Source organism: Harmonia axyridis, chromosome 6 (assembly GCF_914767665.1).
Source record: "Harmonia axyridis chromosome 6, icHarAxyr1.1, whole genome shotgun sequence".
Lineage (NCBI taxonomy): Eukaryota > Metazoa > Arthropoda > Insecta > Coleoptera > Coccinellidae > Harmonia > Harmonia axyridis.
This window is the reverse complement of record NC_059506.1, coordinates 24,391,218-24,412,765: the sequence shown is the minus strand read 5'-3', so window position 1 is coordinate 24,412,765 and position 21,548 is coordinate 24,391,218. Positions and strand designations below refer to the sequence as shown.

General features: G+C 36.0%; 1 protein-coding gene across 1 annotated transcript in view; it reads left to right on the top strand.

Annotated features, from left to right (window-relative positions):
- Window positions 1–21,548, top strand: part of LOC123683284 (calpain-9-like) — a 191,879-nt gene that overhangs the window by 72,414 nt on the left and 97,917 nt on the right. The window contains exon 3 of the mRNA XM_045622219.1: window positions 16,652–16,727. Within this exon, the coding sequence (XP_045478175.1) occupies window positions 16,652–16,727 (76 nt within the window). The remainder of the gene's footprint in view (window positions 1–16,651; window positions 16,728–21,548) is intronic.

Sequence of the window (21,548 nt, the reverse complement as noted above, 5' to 3'; positions counted from 1 at the left end):
CTTTTCAGATGGCGCATACATCGTTTACATTTGACATTTCCCTTAATTCTCGACACTTGTGAACCAAGGGCGTAGATCTTTTTTTTCTTGGGGAGGGATATTCGAAAAAAAAATTTTTGACGACAACTTTTATTCATATCTGTAATGTTAGAAAAAGAAGTTTGATAATGAAGTTTGAACCAAATTACTCGAAATAATTTTTGTTGTTACTAATTCGGTTGTTCTTACTTTGTTCTCAAATAAGAGTTACGAAGGAAAATGAGAAAATACTTGGATAATTTTGAGAAAAAAAAGTTTCATGAATATGAGCCCACAAACGCTTTGCTTTCAATATACAGGTTGTTTCTAGTGTGTCGTACAGTTTATCAAATATTTATTAACCTTCGCTACAGATTAGGTGAATAACTACCAAAACTTATAGTTAATGCATTCATTAGAGCTTACTAGCTGGATCTTTATAATAATTTGGATTTTCCTGAGGATTACTAGAGATTTTTCTAGAAATCGATAGCAGATACGACAAAACTATAACAAACCAAAAAGTGTAGTACTGAACCAGAGTTTTTTTTTACATTTTTCTAAACTAACAGCCATTCACCAAAATATAGTTTTGGAGGAAGGAAGCAGGCATCCTTCCAGAAAATATATCACCCTGTGGATTTGCATTCAAAATTAGCATATCACATAATGAAAACTTTAAACTAGAATATTTATGCCAATTCATATTAAATATCTTGTGAAGGGAAGGTTATACGAGAAAATAACTTGAACTTCAACACATGTATCTCAAAACAAAATGTTTGGGGACTCATGTTACAGGACTTTTTTTCTTGAAATGATCCGGAAATCCGTCATTTTCATTTGTATCTCCAATTTAGGAGCACCGTGTAATTACCCCCAGTATCCCCCTATTTCTACGCTCTTGTCGTGAACTTTGAGTATAGAACAATAATATTTTATATTCTATGGTCTGTCATTATATTCCATTCATTTGAGTAAAAATTCGATATGAACTGAATTGTAATTTATTGTGAATGTTTGCAGTGTCTAAAATCAGTATTTCCTTTTTAAACGGCACCAGGCAGATGCGGGAATTCGAAAAATTTCAAAGAGCGCCACCTTACAGCACTCTGGTGAAGCAGACCACCAAAGCAACAGGTGGGTCTCTCAAAAAGTCTGAAACAAAATCGAATCAGTAAACACACCAGGTATTCTATGCATCTTAGTTATTACTAACTAAAAATCATATGTATTTGATACTAGCACCACCATCTGTGCATCAGACCAGGGACTTCTCAATTGGCCTAATACTTCTAAAGTTTTCGCTAGGAGCATTACTGAATAGTGCCTACCTAACCCGTTTTATTCTAGGTGCTCATATTTTGAAACCTTGTCAACTTTTTGCTGTCGTAGTTCCTTGTTTGATTTGATAATATCATTATAATTATTAGTCGTATACTTCACCTACTTCATATAAACTTCTACTTCAATTGAAATGATTAATACTAGGGTTCATAAATTGAATTGCCAATTTTCATACGTTTTCATTATATCAAGTATTATAAAAAAGGTAGGTATATCTAAAGCATCTCAATGTCAATTATGAATTGAAATATCAACACATAATTCACACAGATAGTGCCATTCTCATTTCACTGATGTTCATTGAGGATTGAGTGTTTTATACCCATATATACACTGAGAACTTACCAAAAGAAATAAGGCTGAGTAACTCACATATTCCTACCGCCTAGTATAATTATGTCATTAAAAGTGACCATTGACTTCTCCTTCGGTAATATAGTAAATGTTACAGTAAAGAATGCAAGTAATTGGTGTAATCATGTAAAGCGGCAAAATAAAAAAGGTGTAATTTAAAAATATTGTACCTCTCATATCTAATGAAGTGTGACGAGCAATGGCATCATTGCTGGTATTATTTGTGAATGATTAAAGATAATTACCATCTCGAGTTATTGAGATTTTCAATTGAAAAATGATCACCAATTCTTCAACACGTCAGTTGCAATAAAGGAATTATTCGGAGAGAAAATTCTGTTCACTCTGATTGAATGGAATGCCTGATCACGGCAAACTAGTATCTTCTTTTTTTCTTCACATAAAAAGTCAAATTGCAGCCAATATATAAGACCTCGAGGTGAGATAATAAAATGAAGGGAATCTGGTGCTACCAGCTGAAAAAATGGCTTTGTCTCTTGAAGTTTGAGTCAATATTAAATTACATTCAATAATGATATCAAATGAAATTAAATTAGGGAATATCACAATTTACTCACTGCTATCGGCCTTCATAGGTATCATATGCAAATTGGCGAACGAAAATACAATTTTTCACAATTTAGTTGAATCAATTTATGAAAAACACTTGGTTATCTCATTTTTATTCAAACGGTCGTTGAAAAATAAAACCTGTACAAAAATATTTTGAACATAGAACTAGCTGAGGGCCACTCATTTTAGGGGGAGAAGTAATTTCCACAAATATTTCAATGTGACTATGGTTTCTCCAACAATGTGATTTTCTCATGTTACGTAGGCGTAATGAAAAAACTGGTCATTTTTGAGGCGATCCAGGAATCGATCCAATTTTTCACTTCTTCGTTAAACCGGAAGTGCTGGTAAGCCAGGACGTGTTCCATTGATCGAAATGAGTGATAGTCCGAGGGAACAGCGCCTGAAGAAAACGGCGTTAATTGCGTTCGATAACGATCACCTGTTATTTCTTCAGTTGGGTTCAACAACTCATAATACACAACGCCGAGCTGGTCCCACCACTGAGCATGAACTTGGACCTATGAATATTCGGTTTGGCCATCGACGTGGAAGCATGGTTGAGATATACCCATGATTTTCTGCGCCTGGGATTATCATAATACACCAATTTCTCGTCTCCGTTCCCAATGCGATACAGAAATCCCTTGCATCTTTGCCTTGCAGACAGCTGTCCACAAGCAAATAAACGTCATTCGATATATATCGGCTTCAACTCTTACGGCATCCTATTTTTGTTTGTTACTCAATTCCATGACTTTCAGGCGTTTGAAATGAATACCATTTTTCTTCCACCGCCATTCTGTTCTTCGACGTCAAAATGACGGGTCTTGAAACGTTTAAACCACTTTCGGCACGTTCTTTCACTAATAGCGGCCTCAACAAAGGTATTGGAAAGCATTCGATGAGCCTCTGCCGCAGATTTATAAATATTAAATAAGAAAATTAAAACCTCCAGCAAATGACGAGAATTTGGTTCGTAAGCTGACATGTTTAATCCAGGATAACTTCATGATGCAGACACAAATCGACTTATTTTTCGATGGCGATATGTTTACAAATATCTAAGCTTATTGTATGGGATCTATGATATATTTATTTCGACTACCACTTACCGCTTCAGCCATCTATTGCAAAGTACATCTAATAATAATAATAATACTAGAGTTATGAATAAAAAACTGATTCTATTGCAAAACGGCGAAAAAAAATTGTACAACCTGAACATTTGGAATTGGAGTGTTATACAACAGAGCTTGTAGACAAAAATATGAGCTTGGACCGAAAAAACATAAAAACTTAAAAGGACATAAATCATAATACTTCACCGGGATATCGATAATTCGTCTTCTCTCATTTTCAAACTATCTAAAGAAATTCAATACTGGGTATGAACAAAAACAAATTTCGTGCATTGATAAAACACTGTCTCACGATTGCAAAAAAATACTCTGCAAGTACAGCAATGACTTGATGAGTATTACTCTGAATCTGCTCCATCGACAACAATGGTTGAAAGATGTACCAGGGAAAGAAATTTGACACAAATGAAGATGTAACTGCCAATGTTGAATTCTATATTTCGAAAGCAAAGACAAAGCTTTCTACATAAAAAGTATTAAATTGTTAGAGGAGCGTTGGAGTACATTTATCACTTTTTAGGGTTACTAAGTTGACGAGTAATGTCGATTTTTTTTTAAAAACGTGTTATTACTGCTTTGATCCGAGACTTATTGAGTGAAGTAATGACTTTATTTAAAAACGTGACTTTACTTAAAAACTTCCACATTGCTGCTTTCCTCAAGATATTCTGTAAAAAGCTAATAATATTCAATGGATTTATTTTATACAGTACTTTTATCCTAGGTACTTAGTGTAGATGGCGACACAAATGTACTTAATAGCGTAGTTGACAGTTCATCTGATTATTTATTTCCCCATTTTCATCTAGCACTGTTGACTAGTTTGATAGTTAGTAATTGTTACTCATTTCCAGCTCAAAATTCTAACGATATACCATGAATACCTCTGAGACTAACACCTTATCAATTCCACGACGATCAACTCCCTCTAATTTTCACACAGCCAAGCATTCTTATATAAAAAACTGACGGGTAATTGAAATTTCGTGTAATTACACCTCAGCATCATTTTCATTGTTGGAAGTGTCAGAACAAGGAACTTAGTGAGTCTCTCACAGGCCATCAGATGAGAAGGAAGGAATAATAGAAAGATACGATGTTATTGTTAGATAATTTCGAAGAGTATTATGTGTGCACTTTTCTTAGGGAGAATCTGCACAATGCGCTCATTACCATAAATGTTGGAGGAACTGTTTAGTCACGCCCTACACCTTGAGTGACACCCGCAATTAGATAAATATCAATGTCACCCCAAGATTTGTGGGGGTGTTGCTCACGCTTGCGCCCTTGGGTAATCATTTTCTCTGTCGTTTAAGCGATCTCGAATTGTTTTCAACTCGAGGTATTAGTAGTTGGTATGGACTTAAATCTGTCGATTGTTTTAAATATGTATAGTAGAAATTCTTTATTACTACCTATTGCTCACTCTGTATGAAGTAAAAATAGTATGGAAGTCATTCATCCATTTGTTGATTGAATTTTTATTAATTCAAAACTTGGTATAGGATTGTGAAATTTTCTTGATCAATAAGTATTTTTCAGTTGGGTCGAAAAGAATCTCGTCATCGGTTTCTAAAAAATGTCATCCGTTCCAAAGATATTGAGTTTTTCGACTTCATTTTTTCGATGAAACACCCTATATATAAATATTCAATTTATTTCGAGAGTTGATAAATTTTCTTTCAATTGTATAATTGTAATTGAGTCTTTAAAGGACGTCCCTTTCAAAAAACATCAACACTCTTTTAAATCTCTAAAAATAAAATTGATTTCTAATTAAATAGGACACCGTTTATATGACTTCATTACAATTTTACAATGGACACAAAATGAACCAAATCTCGTAATGAATGAACTATTGGGTCAATTCGAAAGTCCTCGGTCCGATGCGGTGCTAGTATTAAATCCATATGATTGTTAGTTGGTACCAATCTTCAAAAAAACGTGTCAAAATTGGATAGCAGTCCGACCATTAGTTTGTGAGATATTGCGTTGTGAGTGCAGCTACTTTTGTTTTTTGACTTGATGAAGAGTATCCGGGGTCTGCACCAGGAAAATCAACCATCATTGATTGGTATGCTAAGTTTAAACGTGGTGACTGGTGATATGAGCACCGAAGACGGCGAACGCAGTGAAGGCCCAAAAAAGTTCACAAAATAATTTTGAATGATCATAAAGTGAAGATGATCGAGACAGCAGACATTGTGATTTCATCTGAACGTATACATCATATCATTCACGAATATTTGTACATGTGAAAGCTGTGAGCAAAATGGGTGCCGCACGAGCTCACAATCGACCAAAAGCAACAACGTGTTAATGGTTCTAAGCAGTTTTTGAAGGTGTTCAAGTTCAATAAACCTGAATTTTTGCGTCTATATGTGACAATGGATGGAACATGTCTCCATCATTTCACTTCGGAGTACAATCAACAGTCAGCTGAGTCGACTGCACACGATGAACCGAATCCAAAGCGAGGAAAACACAACAGTCAGCTGGCAAGGTTATGGCATAAGTATTCTGGGATGTGCAAGGTATAATATTCATTGATTACCTCCAAAAATGCCAGACCATCAATAGCTATCATTATATACCGTTATTGGATCGTTTGAAAGATAAAATCGTTAAAAAATGTCCCATTTGAAAAAAAAAAGATGCTGTTCCATAAAGACAATTCGCCGTGTCACAAATCAATGAAAACAATGGCAAATTGCATGAATTGGGCCTCGAATTGCTTTAGCATCCACCGTATTCGCCAGATCTGGCCCCCAGAGACTTTTTCCTGTTTTCGGACTTCAAAAGAAAGCTCGCTGGAAAGAAATTTAGCGCCAATGAAGAAGTAATCGCCGAAACTCAGGCTTATTTTGACGCGAAAGACAAACCGTACCACAAAAATGGTATCGAAAAGTTGGAAGATCGCTTGAATCGCTGTATCGCCCTCGGAAGCAACTGTGTTGAATAATAAAATCAAATTTTGCCAAAAAATTGTGTTTTACCATGGTAGACCGGGGACTTTTTACTTGGCCTATTACTTATGTAGAGGGCAGCCCATCAAAAAAATTAAGTCAAAATTTCAATATCTTCGAGAGGGTATAACATTTCCAAAAAAAAAAACCGATAACGAGATACTTTTCCACAAATCTGCTGCTAAAAACTGCGTTGTTCCATTTGAGAAAATTTCTAAAGAAGAGATCGGAGGTCCTTGAAGATTTTTTGCTACGGCAAATCGAAAAAAGTAATAATATAAGGGTATTCTACTCGAAAAATCGAAGTTGTTAGTACTTTTTGATAAAAGCGGCAACACCGCGGCGCTGAAAATATTTAAGAACGATAATTCCTACCCAAAAAACCAAACAGTCAATAAAACCATACTTTATGTTCTCCGTAAAAGTTAGGGTACCATAGACCTTGGTCCACCCTGTATACTGCAAAATAATAACGAATATTGTTAAAATTTTCATCCTGACAGCAATATTCAAGTACCTTCAATGATTTTCTATTCATGAAAATGATGATATCCAAATCTCAGCCAGTGCGGTACCGTTGGTTGTTTATGAATCGTTAGAAATACATATTCGTTGAGTTGAGAGCTAGTTCCGCAATGCAGTCAAGATTATAGCGTACGAAATTTTACGATCTGACAAAGCATTATTGCCATTCATTCATTTCAATCATTCGTCTAGCCATGAGTGGAAATAGATTTAGAGAACATATTTATTGTATTTTAAGGATGTGTTGAAATTAATCATCTTTTGTTGTTAGGGAATTTTACTAGTCGATGAAAACAGAAACGAGTCGTAGTGTTCAACACTTTATGTTTTTCTAATTTCATACTCGTGTTGTTGAGTACCTGGTTCCTCAAGATTAATGAGTACTTTGTTGAGAATTAATGGTGCAACTTTATGGGGACTGTGTGTTATGCTAATATGAAGCAGTGGAATAAAATATTCTTATTCCTGGAATATTTGCTATAATAAATAGGAAGGTACTCATGGTTCATCATATCTCATATTTGATTAAAATTATGTGGGAAAGACTTTAGTTGATACACCACTGTAGGCATTCGTGGTCAAATTGTTCTATACAGACTTAGAAACTTCCTGGTTTTTCGGACGTTTTCTAGCCGGTTCCTGACCTGATGTTCTCTCCATAGGTTTTGTAACTCGATGTTAGAATACTTCAAGTTCTGAAATTAAAGTAGTTCTCTGAAGATTTTACCGCAGTTGTAAATGCAAAATCAAGTGAAAGACCGACTAGAGTACGGTTGCTTACTCTCTTGAGACTGTTATTTCGCGGTAGTTTGAAGAAATTCAATGTTGATCTAAGTTCTTCGAATATTTTCATTGGGAATCATGAACAACTGAACAAAATAGACAATGGGAATTCTTAGTAAACGTTCTAAATATGTAGAGTTATAAGTCATGTTTCTGTTTAGTTGTGATTGATAATTCATAAGAAATAAATTCTTTCTGCAGAATGGTCTTCGAGAGTCAAAAGTTGTAATTATATCATTATTTATATACATTGAAGAAAAATTAATATTCCAAACAAATTTTCAGTAATAATATCACAATAAGATTACTTTTTAGAAGTATTCAATTAAGTGATGCAAAGAAATATTTTTATATGAGAAATTGCTCGGAAAATTGTAACAAATGAAATGTTTCTTACTCTATGAAGGAAATGCTTTCGATCTGAATGAACTGTACATTTCACAGTAATATGTTCTGAATCCACATAATTTTTTGTGAAGTATGGTGTACAACTTTGCTTCTGCCGTTTCGCAGAAGATGGCTGCAGTGATAAGTGGTAGTCGAAATAAATAGATCGCAGATGTCATACAATAAGTTTAGGTAATTGTAAACACAACGCCATCGAAAAATTAATCGATTTATGTCTGCATCATAAAGTTATTCTTGATTAACCATGTTAGCTTACGAGCCAAATTCTCGTCATTTGCGGGAGATTTTAATTTTCTGCTTCAATATGAATAAATCTGCGGCTCAGGTCCATCGAATGCTCTCAAATACCTATTAGTGCAAGAACATGCCGAGGAAGGCTTCAAAGCTTCAATAATGATGATTTTGAGGTCAAAGACCAGAATGGCGGTGAAAGGGAGGTTTTCGAAGATGCAGCATTAGATGCATTACTCAATCAAGACTCGTGTCAAACGCAAACAGAATTGTCATGATCATTAGGAGTGACGCAACAAGTCATTTCGAAATACCTGAAAGTCATAAGAATGATTCAGAAACAAGAAAATTGGGGGCCGTACGAGTTGACGTCGAGATATGTTGAACGGCTTTTGTTTGCTTGTGAACAGCTGCTTGCAAGGCAAAGATGGAAGGGATTTCTGCATCATATTGTGAATGGAGACGAAAAATGGGTTCATCACGATAATTCCAAGCGCATAAAATCATGGGGATATCCCAGTCATGCTTCCACGTCGACGGCCAAGCCGAATATTCACGGTTCCAAGGTCATGTTCAGTATTTGGTGAAGCCAGCTCGGCGTTGTGTGTTATGGGTTGTTGAAACCGACTGAATCAATCACAGGCGAACGTTATCGAATCAATGCGTTTGAGCCGAGAATTGAAAAACAAAACAAACGAGCGCAATAAAACGAGATACATTATAAAGTGATTTAACAGCATGACAATGATCGATCACATGTTGCGAAAGACATACTTGGAAACGTTGAAATAGGAATAGGAAGTCCTTCCCCACCCACCGTATTCTACAGACGTTGCTCCCTCGGACTATCACTTACTTCGATCAATTTCACAAGGTCTGGCTTGCCCGGGCCCCTCCTAAAATTCTGCTTGCCCCCCTTAAAATTTGACATACTTATGCTAAAAGATTAGCAGAACTTTAACTTCGCTTTACGTTGTTCCCCCCAAAAAAAATCTTGTCCCCTCTTGGCCACCCCTGTATTTGAAAGCTGGCGTCGCCACGGGTTGCACCTAGGCCGAATGGAAAAGAATGATTGAGGAAAAAAGGGTTCCTTTCGACCTCAAAAATCTATTGTTGAAATATTTTTACAAGCCAAAAATCTGTATATTGTAATATATTGTGAGAAATAAGAATGTCAGATAGAAAACTGAAATCCGGCAAAAGGATTTGTCGTTGAACTATCACATAACACCAGTCAATTTGGGATTTACCAAGAACGTGAAACAGTCGATTGAATAGTACTGATTTGAGTACATCATAACCATCTCATATGAACAAAATGAAGCAGAACACCAAATAAACCACCCACATGAGAGGTAAAACAACCTACCGCAGAGCCCAATATGTAACTAATTATCACGATATACATAGCCAATAATTAAAAACAAACACCTCCCAATCAAAAAATGAAAAACAGCCTATTTATCTTTGATTAGGCCGTATTTGGCTATTAGGGGAAAATAAACAATGGGTATGCTTCTTCCCAGAGGAGGAATTCGATGAATATGGTTATAAGTGACTGTTTGAATAGGCACGTACAATTACGGTCTCAGTTAGCTTGTTCCTAGGACAGAGTATTTGTGTGGAAACCATAGCGGTTCTTATTGTTAACACATCGGTGTTTAATGCAAATCTCAACCTGTTGTAACTCACACGGAGTAACAATATCCCGGCTTGGTGTCAACTTAACGATATTATTTAAATTAAAGAATGGTAGGTAGGCCTTTGTGCATGACCGAATATTCAATGACGTTTTCAGCGAGGAATGTTCTTGTGTTTCATGTACCATTATGTGCAGGATTTCTGAAAGGATCTAGGAATAGTCTGTGAAGCGGTTTCAACCAAAGGGTTGGCAATGAGATAGTCATTAGTTAACAGGCCAATCGAAAAGTCCCCGGTCTACCATAGTAAAACACATGTTTTTGGAAAAATTCGATTATATTATTCAACACAGATACCTTCGAGGACGATATAGCGATTATAGCGCTATGCTTCCAACTTTTCGATACCATTTTTGTAGTACGATTTGTCTTTTGCCTCAAAATAGGCCACAGTTTCGGCGATTATTTCTTCACTGGCGCTAAATTTCTTTCCAGCGAACATTCTTTTGAGGTCTGAGAAGAGGAAAAAGTCGCCGGGTGCCAGATCTGGCAAATGCGGTAATTGCAGATGCAAGTCGAAGCCCAATTCATGCAATTTTGCCATTTTTTTCATTGATTTGTGACAAGGCGCATTGTCTTGATGAAACAGCACAATTTTTTTTCTTCAAATGGGGCCGTTTTTTAACGATTTCATCCTTTAATCGATCCAATTACGCTATATAATAATCGCTTTTGATGGTCTGGTCCTTCTGGAGGTATTCAATGAATATTTTACCTTGCGCATCCCTGAATACGGATGCCATACTTTGCCAGCAAACTGTTGTGTTTTTCCTCGCTTTGGATTCAATTAATTGTGTGCAGTCCACTCAGCTGACTGTCGATTGGACTCCGGAGTGAAATGATGGAGCCATGTTTCACCCATTGCAACATTTCAACGCAAAAATTCAGACTTATTGCACTTAAACAGCTTCAAACACTGCTTAGAAACATAAACACGTTGTTGTTTTTGAATGGTGAAATGGTGAATCTATTGTGAACTCGCGCGACACCCATTATGCACACAGTTTTCTCATGTACAAATATTCGTGAATGATATGATGTACACAATCAGATGATATCTTCACAATGTCTTCTATCTCGGTCAACCAATCAATGATGGTTGATTTTCCTGGTGCAGACCCCGGAAACTCTTCATCAAGCCAAGATTATACTTCAACTGTATTTTTTCCCTTAAAAAAGCAATATTTTATCAGCACACGAAATTCTTTTTTTCTTTTTTTTTTTCAAATAACAAAAGTAGCTACACTCACAACGCAATATCTCACAAAGTAATGGTCGGACTGCTGCCAAATTTTGACACGTATCGTTTGAAGGTAAAAATCATATGGATTTAATACTAGCACCGCCATCTGTGCAGCAGACCGGGACTTTTCAATTGGCCTAATGTTGTAAATGAAAGCTGTCGATGAATGAAGTAATTACTGCAACATTGCAGATTTTAAATTGAAGTGATTTTCCTCAAACCAGCATAGAAAACGTCAGGAATTAATTCAAAAATGATGTTCCTTACTTCCTTTCATCTATTGAGGATACCACACACTTTATTCGGGAAAGTGACCTCAAATTGGCTGAATTTTTGATATGTTATAGTTCAACTCATTCCAAACAAAAAGTTCAAGAGGCAGAAGTTTTTCTATAGGCTAGTTTAGACGCTAGAGGTCCTTCATAGCCGAGCGTATCGCGGCTTGGAATTTAGCCAAGGCAGTCAAGCTGCTTTACTACCGAGTTGAAGATATAATTTTTTTTCCGATTGTTTATAATGATATATGTAGGATATTATTGTATTTGCAAGTCGTTACAATTCCTACAATCTCTTTATTTTTCCTGGAGTGATAAATTGAAACGAAATTTGATAAGAATCGCAATTGTTGGAATAGTTGGTTAATATGGAAATGTATATGTCCATAATTATTATAGTTTGACAACTCCTGAAATTTCAAACAATTTTGTAGAAGAATATCGGATACTTTCATATTATGGACAGTAGTTATAGACTAAGAAGTACTTACTCCTCCAGAAATAAGGAAGGTGGCAAAAAATATTGATTGTCAAAAAATGTAGAATAATCATTTCGCTGCTAAGGCAGAAAAGTCGTTACTTTGCTGCCTTGTCAAGAAAATTAATAACTTCTCTGATGGATATGTGTCTGCAAAATTAATATTTGCTGTCAATTGGAGAAAAAATAATTTTCAACCCAGTGGAACCTTAAAAAGCTACTTTCAGAGGAAATTAATATTCTCTCTCTCTATTCTCTTAATGACCTGGCAGCTTGGCCATATGGTCAGGATCAAATTGGTGGGTGGAGGTGGGTCCACTCTAAGAAATCTCAACAATCACAAACTATTTTAACAACTTAAACTTCACGAATGTTTTAAGATTATTCTCAATAAGACTTTCTCAAACTTTAGAGCTCCAAGATGGCAAGTGAGGAAAAGTAGTCAACGTGACGACTATTTTGGAACTCCGATGCCGATTTGAAATTAATTTTAAAGATATCTCATTCACAACGAAATCATTTCACTATAGATTTCAAACTAAAATCAACTAGTTGATCGTTCAATTCAAGTTTGTGAAATCGGCAGTAAATCCTTGTTCTTACTTCACTAGCGTTATTTATGACGAAGTTATCGCGCTTACGACAGACCAAGATTGATTTCTTTATCAGTAAGATTTACGTAATTATTAGAGACCATATTAGTCTGGCAGGAAATACAGGTATTGAGAGTCCACCCCTCATAGAAAAATCATAGAATTTTCTTTTGAACCTCAGGTGTCCAACTGAAAAATCGTATTTGTGGGTTGTTGGTTACCATACCCAACATGTAAATAACGTTAAATTGAAAAATATACATATGTACCTCCCAGGTTTCGAAGGCTTGTTCTGCATGAATACAAGATTAGAAATATGATGTTGTCAAATGGTCTATGACTCGGTTCTAACATATTCATGAAGACAACCGAGCTAGATCATAATTCAACCTATGGACCAGTATTCTTCAAAGATATAAATAAGGGGATATATCGGTTTACATGACAGCAACATGCATATAAATATTAAGTGCAAAAGTTATTGAAAATGGAAATATGGGTCTTTCATTTTCGAACCGCCCATTCGTAAGTTGTCACTGTTCAAGTTAAGGAAAGGGTTGAGTTACCAGCATGATTAGTTATTATGTAATTATAACCAGCACTTGGTTAGAATTTCCATCAGTAGAAATTATGAAGTAGGATTTTTAGTAGAATGAAAGTATGTAGTAGAACTTTATCACTGTTACACAAATTTCATATATCGGGTGTCCCAAGGTAAGTGGCCTATTAGATTATTATGAAAACTATTGATGGTAAAGATTTCAAATTTTGTGGATAGATATTTGGCCAGTTAAGGTACATTTTTAAAATAATTTCACATTTCCAGTGTTGCCGGATGTACGACAATTTGGCAACAACTTTGTTATTTTAAATGGGACATCCGGTATTTCTATTTTTTTTATGATACTCCATAAAATATTAAATCTATTCACTCTTACTTTTCCATCCCTATCTTCAACGGTTTTTGAGTTATTAATTATTTTTCGAAATTTTAGATCAAATTGGCGTATTACGAAAATGACTCTAGTTCGCTCAATATTTGAGATTTAAGTCAGAAATTTTGCAAGTCGTTAGATATTGATCTGATCTGTGTCACTGCTTTTGAATTATGGTTGTCAATAATACAGGACGGACCAAAAAAAATCATCATTTACCAAGTTACAAAATAGTAAAAAAGTCTGTGTAAGTGAATAGAAAAATTGTAGAATGTGTTGTACTGATTCCAAAAATTGAAAAATATACTAGGTGTCTAATTTGAAAAAATAAACTTTTTTACAATTTTATAACTTGGCAAATGATGATTTTTTTTGGTCCGTCCTGTATTATTGACAACCATAATTCAAAAGCAGTGACACAGATCAGATCAATATCTAACGACTTGCAAAATTTCTGACTTAAATCTCAAATATTGAGCGAACTAGAGTCATTTTCGTAATACGCCAATTTGATCTAAAATTTCGAAAAATAATTAATAACTCAAAAACCGTTGAAGATAGGGATGGAAAAGTGAGAGTGAATAGATTTAATATTTCATGGAGTATCATAAAAAAATAGAAATACCGGATGTCCCGTTCAAAATAACAAAGTTGTTGCCAAATTGTCGTACATCCGGCAACACTGGAAATGTGAAATTATTTTAAAAATGTACCTTAACTGGCCAAATATCTATCCACAAAATTTGAAATCTTTACCATCAATAGTTTCCATAATAATCTAATAGGCCACTCACCTTGGGACACCCGATATACTAACTGACAAAGGAACTGCAACACCCAGAAGGAGCTATTTGCATTTTAAAAATTTTTTGGTAAAACATCGATAGTATAGTAAAGTAGTAAAGACCACCTGATTCCATTCCACATTCCAATGTTGACGTTCTCTGCACCACTGTAATAGTTGCCGGCGATGCTTAACCGTCAGAGGTAACACAAGATGGGGTCCATAAGGCTGCACTCCAGAAGACCTTATTCAGCGGCAAACCGTTCGGACAATTACAGGGTAGCATTGTTTTTCTAACTCATCAGCCAAAGATCGAGTTGTCGCAAATCGGTCTCTAATGACCATAAGCAATATCAAACCACGCTCGACAACTTCTCATAATAGTAAAGGGTGTTTTTTTCAGAGCTACTGAACTTTAAATTGCAAGAAAACAACGATGGATTATTCGATTGACATGAATTTTATTTATCCGCAAGATAATCTTGTGGCATTACTTTTTGGATATGATTTCTGGCATATGACCGCCACGACTGGCTCGGATGTAGTCCAGTCTGGACGTCCAATTTTCGATGACTTTTTCCAATATTTGTGGCCGTATATCGGCAATAACACGGCGAATGTTGTTTTCCAAATGGTCAAGGGTTTGTGGCTTATCCGCATCGACCAATGACTTTACATAGCCCCACAGAAAGTAGTCTAGCGGTGTTAAATCACAAGATCTTGAAGGCCAATTCACAGGTCCAAAACGTGAAATTGGGCGGTCACTAAACGTGTCTTTCAATAAATCGATTGTGGCACGAGCTGTGTTACATGTTGCGCTGTCTTGTTGGAACCACAGTTCCTGGACATCATGGTTGTTCAATTCAGGAATGAAAAAGTAATCATGGCTCTATACCCATCACCATTGACTGTAACGTTCTTTCGTTTTTGAAGAAGTACGGACCAATGATTCCACCAGCCCATAAAGCGCACCAAAGAGTCAGGTTTACTGGATGTAACGGTGTTACATGACTTGAGGATTAGCTTCACTCCAAATGCGGCAGTTTTGTTCGTTGACGTAGCCATTCAACCAGAAGTGCGCTTCATCGCTAAACAAAATACGCTTATGAAAATCGGGAACAACTGCAATTTCATTTTGGGCCCATTCGACGGATCTACGCCTCACTTGATGATCGTTTGGCTTCAATTCTTGCACGAGTTGGATTTTGTAAGCACGCAAACCAAGATCCTTCCGCAAAATCTTCCATAAAGTGGATGGACACAAGACTCATTCGGGTCTTCCTCAATGCTACGCTCTACAGCAGCAATAGCTTCTTCTGTACGCACCGTACGGCGTCTCTGGGGATGCGAGTTATCAATAAGAGTAAACGTGGTGCAAAAAAGTTCCATCGTTAATTGAATTAACTGCTCTGATGGACGATTTTGTCGACGATAAAATGGACGTAGTGCGCGATACGTATTCCGCACAGAACCATTATTTTCGAAATGAAATTGCACTATTTGCAAGTGTTGTTCAGACGTGAGTATATTCATGATGAATTGCCAAACCAAACTGAGAATAAATCACATGACAGCTGTTAAATCGGTCGCCTTCACGATTATTCTCCAAATGCAATAATTTACACCTTGCTTTACTATCTATGTTCTACCGTAAAAATTTAAAATTCAAACAGCTTGAATCATTATTCAAAAATTTGTGAGTATCCATTTGAGAGATTTTCGTTATTGAGGCTGCTCTGTAAGTTCGAAGATAATTAAAGAAGACTGTAATCCAACAAGAAGACGACCTGAAGATGCATTTGTAGAGATACAAGGCGATGCATGTTTAAATGTTGCATATGTGCACGTATGTCTGGAGATTGCGGTCAATTGACAGGGAATTGAGATATTTATTATTGCCAGGAATAACTTAGCATCTAATTACACGAGGTTGGTCGTCTTGTGGGCGTACAAATCACAAATCCAACTCGACGTGCACCTCTTCTATGGGATCACCTGTCTTGAGAAATCCTTATTTATAACAATATGGGTTGAAATGAATCATTGGGATGGAATTTCTTCTAGTAAAAATTCGTTGTATTGAAGGATTATGTAGTTCTGTTAAAAATACAAATTTCATTCTGGTAGCAACTATCTCCATCATATGATAATAGTGTGGGAACCTATATGTTTCCAATTTTGGATCCAGCTGATAAAAAAAAACACAAAGTTTGAAATATTGAATGAGCAATATGAGAAATATATGAACCAAATCAATTTTTTTTTTTTGTAACTAGTAATTCCTTATATCTTTCAGGTCCAAATATCAACGGTAGGGCATGGCTGAATGGACATGCAACTAAACCAGAAGACAAACAGTCAACAATTTCGAGGTGAGTTGCCACGGAAAAAAATTTTACTCCTTTCTTATTTGTCATACCATTTCAATAGAAATTAAAAAACTATTCTAGCAATTTTGTCAAATGCAACAGGAATTGGCAGGATCATTGAAAATGAGTCAAAAAGCCATTTCAAAACGCATGAAAGTCATGGGAATGATTCAGAAACGAGGAAATTGGGTGCCGTACGAGTTAAAGCCGAGAAATGTTGAACGGCGTTAGTTTGCACGTGAACAGCTGCTTACAAGGCAGAAACGAAAGGTATTTCTGCATCGCATTGTGACTGAAAACAAAAAATGGGTTCAATACGATAATCCCAAGCTCAGAAAATCATGGGGATATCCCGGCCATTCTTCCACGTCGACGGCCAAACCGAATATTCAAGGTTACAAGGTTATGCTCAGTATTCAGTGGGACCAGCGAGGCGTAGTGTATTATGAGTTGTAAAAACGACTGAAACAATCACAGACGATCGTTATCGAACGCCATTAATGCGTTGTAGCCGAGCATTGAAAGTCAAACGGCCTCAATACAATGCTAGACATGATAAGAGTACATATATTCTGAAACAAGTTGCAGAATGGGCTCCTATTCCAACACGAACGCGAAATTCGAAAACGAGCGACGAAGGAGCGAGTTTTTGAACAGATGAGTGTTGGAATTGCCTTCTGCAACGAGTATTAGACGATATTTTCTCTATTTCAGTGAAGATTTGTGATATATGGACGAAATTCAATGAAAAATTCAGATTATATATCCTAGTGACTTTTGTATTGGATCTTGGCAGTTGGTCTGACTGTTAGGTTGAAATGGAAAGTTCTACCACAGACTACTATTAGTCTTTTGTTCTACCCCACCCGCCGTATTCTCTACACGTTACTCCCTCGGACTTGTTTTGATCAATGGCACACGGCTTGGCTGACCAGCACTTCCGGTCTTATGAAGAAATAAAGAATTGGATCGATTCGTAGATCGTTCGGAAGATGACCAGTTTTTTCAACGAGGGATTAGCTAAAGACGGGAGAAAGTAGTGACCAGCGACAGACAATACTCTGAATCATAGATGTAAAACAATAATTCCTCGATTTTCGAAAAAAAGTTGTAAACCTTTGTATAATCATTAAACTCAATTATGGTACAACCCATTATGAAAGAGAGTAAAGATTTTCGAACAAAAGTATTAAACTGCCAAACGCTAAACTGCTAAACGCAGAAGATGTGCACATGCATACATTCACCTCAACAAATATCTAACAAACCATCAGCAAACAATGTAGCTAATGGCAAATCGGTAACGTATTTGAATTTCCATGTTTAGAAGAGAATACGCTCTCTTCACTTCTTCCAATCATAATGATAATAATTTATACCTCAAGACGCTCGTAAATCATCACTGCAAGTATTCCTTGCGCCTCTTTGGTGGGCCAAACAAGCGCACGTCAGATTCCTACGAAATTATTTTCCGTTATAATACGTCCAAATGGTGGTCTGTGAAAGTATCGCAGAAAGTAGGTTCCTACTTTTCCTAAACTCGAGAAAATCCAGCACCGTTTAGAACTAATCAATCCACAGTCCATGACCATGGGTTATCCATAATGGCATGTTCACATAACCTTCAACACCGGGCTCTTAATTTAATCACAAAGTAAAGTAGGAAATGCTCGTCTTCAACACGTTTTTGACACATGTGGCGACCCCTCGTGATTCAGCTGCTCAACTCTCAGTTTACTTTGGCGGCTATCAATTGCATCGTTAGGTTGCATCACTGCGATGTATTGTTATCCAATTTGTATGTAACGTAGACGATTTGAAAAATCGTTACCGCTGTTGTTGATTTGGCGTGATTTGATTCGAGTTTCATGTAGACGTCATTTGAGCTCTATTTGCTTGTTGAGTGAAGTTCATGAAGTGCGGTATCGTCCGGTCAATCAGATATGTGTCTGTCTTCGTGATCTTCTCTATGAGCAGTCTTGGAATTTTTCACTTTTGAAATATAAATTGACAATTTTTATACCGCGACTTCTCTTTTATATTTTGATTTGATTAAATTTGACCATGTATCGGTTAATTTTGGATAAAAGGCAGTATAATTCTGAAAAGAATCTGAAATTAGATTTGTAATTTGAAATCTTTTTGAAAATGTAAGCCTTTGAAGCTCAACTCTTAAAAGGTGCCTATCACAATAACTTTTTTCCTTCGAAAGTATTCAGTTGACAAGTAATGATAATAATAATACAATAATAATAAAATAATAATCATGATAATTCTGATATTTTAAATATCTGGGATTGAGTGAATGTTCCTCTTAGCGAGGAGTGAGAAGCCGACGGCGAGGAAAAATCCTACGCGTATAGGCAAAAGTCGGGAAATAATAATCATGAAATTAACCAATTACAGAAAAGTATAACTCAAAAATACCAACATAATATTAACAAGAAATGATCAAAAAACAATATGAGAAAAAACTTATCCTAAGAATGGCTGATCATCACCAATTTCTTCCAAAAGGCAGCTACTATAGAGCGGGGAGAATCATTATGTATGTCGCATCTGCTGGTTATAGAATTGAACAATCTGCACATAAAATTAATCGGTGATCTTAAGCTACCGTTCGTTTTAACCGCCCTACGCAAATTACTCCTCGAACTCCTCGTTCAAGTAAATCTTTTCATTCAATTAATTAACTTTTTACAATCTTATAAAGAAATATTAGTTCCTTATATTGACCCTATGCTCTATAGGCTCAGCTCCAAATCTACTAAGTAGCATATCTAATATTATGAAAACCTACGTGTGTATAAATGTCATCTTTCCTCCAAACTAGATACATGTAGATCTCTCTTTGTACGGATTCAATTCGTTTTCTATGACAATTATAAATAGGTCACCAAATAATGGTACAATATTCTAACTTGCTACGAATAAAACTATTAAATAATAATATTAACTTGTACCAATTATGAAATATCCTACCATTACGAATAATGAATGTATGAGTTTTACTGACAGAGGAAATAGGTTGATTCAGGTGTGGCACAAAAGAACATTGGCTATCACATAACACTGCCAAATTCCTATAGGTCCTCAGTTACACGGAAAAATACATGATTATCGACTCGATAATTATAAAGAATCATATTATTTTTCTTGGTATATAACATTGCATAGCATTTAGAAACATTTAGCGACAGCCTATTCGTTTCACACCATCTCAAAAGAGTATCAAGCGCCCCCTGCAATCGAAAACAATCAACAATAGAGAATATCCTACAAAAGGGCTTGAAATAATCAGCAAACATCAAAATAGATATCTCTATGTCATCGAGAATATTATTCAGGAACAGAAGAAATTGCAAAGGTCCCAAGTTAGGGCTCTGAGGAACGCCAGATGTAGCATAGAACTCAATGATAGGAATATTCAATAATGAATCAATTGAAAATTAAAAATTTGCAGCTTATAACCATCTTTTCATTTTATTCATCAAGCAGCCCGATAAGAAAAAACGATAATGATACCGACTATTATCCTTGTTACAGCTCTGATGTCTACTTGATAATTGTTAGTCACAAATATCGCAAATAAATGGGTTCAATAACTTGACAAAGGTGTAGTTTGTTGCTGCTTGTTTAGCTCCAGGATTCAATATATTTCTCTTCAGTACCGTCCAATCTGGATATTGACATTTGCCTTTCAGTTATTGAGAAATTATTGATTTTGAATCAATTACCTTTCTATAGAGTAGTTTCGAAAATTATGGTTGTGCAGAGAAGCACCGCTCTTTGAGCTTCCGCAACTTGGTAATAGGCAATTTCAAGTGGAGTTAGCAAATTATCGACTTGATGTGATTGGTACAAAGAGAACGAAGGTAATATTGATCTCTCTTATTTGAATCCCATGGTATCGTTATAACTTTACAGATATCTGAGGTTATCTTCGTTGTTCAGTGGGAGGTGATGGTTTATTCCAGATAAAATGGAATTTTCAGATTTTTCTTTAATAATTTTTGAAATAGACGAATATAATATACAGGGTGAGTCAACACAGCCGTTCTACGTCAAAATCGCCATTCTCCACCATTAATATGGAGGGTGTATATGTCAGAGAACACTGAATATTTCAGTGTGCTTGGGATGAAGCAATCCTCTGAAAGTAGGCACATTTTAAAAATTCGCTGAGAATGTTTCAGGAGAAATAAATTCGGAAGCCGTTTATGCAATTCCCAAAAATTTTGGATGGCTTCTGAGAGCACTAACCTCTGTTATGTTTTCGCCACTTTCGAGCTCGATATCTTAATTACGTCCTGTAACGTGTTCACGAAAAAGCGTTGCATACAGGGTGTTTCATTGGGAAACGGAAATACTTCACAGGTGCAAGGTGGCACCAAGGCGTTTCTGGAGATTCCCCATTTATTGGGTCTTCGTAGCCGAGATACAGGGTATTTTATAAATTTTGCCCGTTTTTTTCTGAGGCCATATCAAACGATGCACCCGGTATATTTTCTTTTATTTGGCAAATATGGTCCTAATTGAGAGTCCAAACCTATCATGCAATAACCGCCTTGAAAATCCAGGTCCGGGTTAACAAAAAATTATGAATCGTTTGAATCCTCGAAACAACACACTTTACATCGGAATTTTGAAAATCTGTTTTAATATCCGGAGACATCACTAAACACTAAACTGAGACGTGTACTTCAAATTTTCGCGCAGACAGTTTGAATACACAAATTTTCAACGTAAAAGTGAAGTTTTTAAGAACTTCCCAATAAAACACCCTCTATAAAGACATTGCATTTTGAGGGAGACGTAAAACAA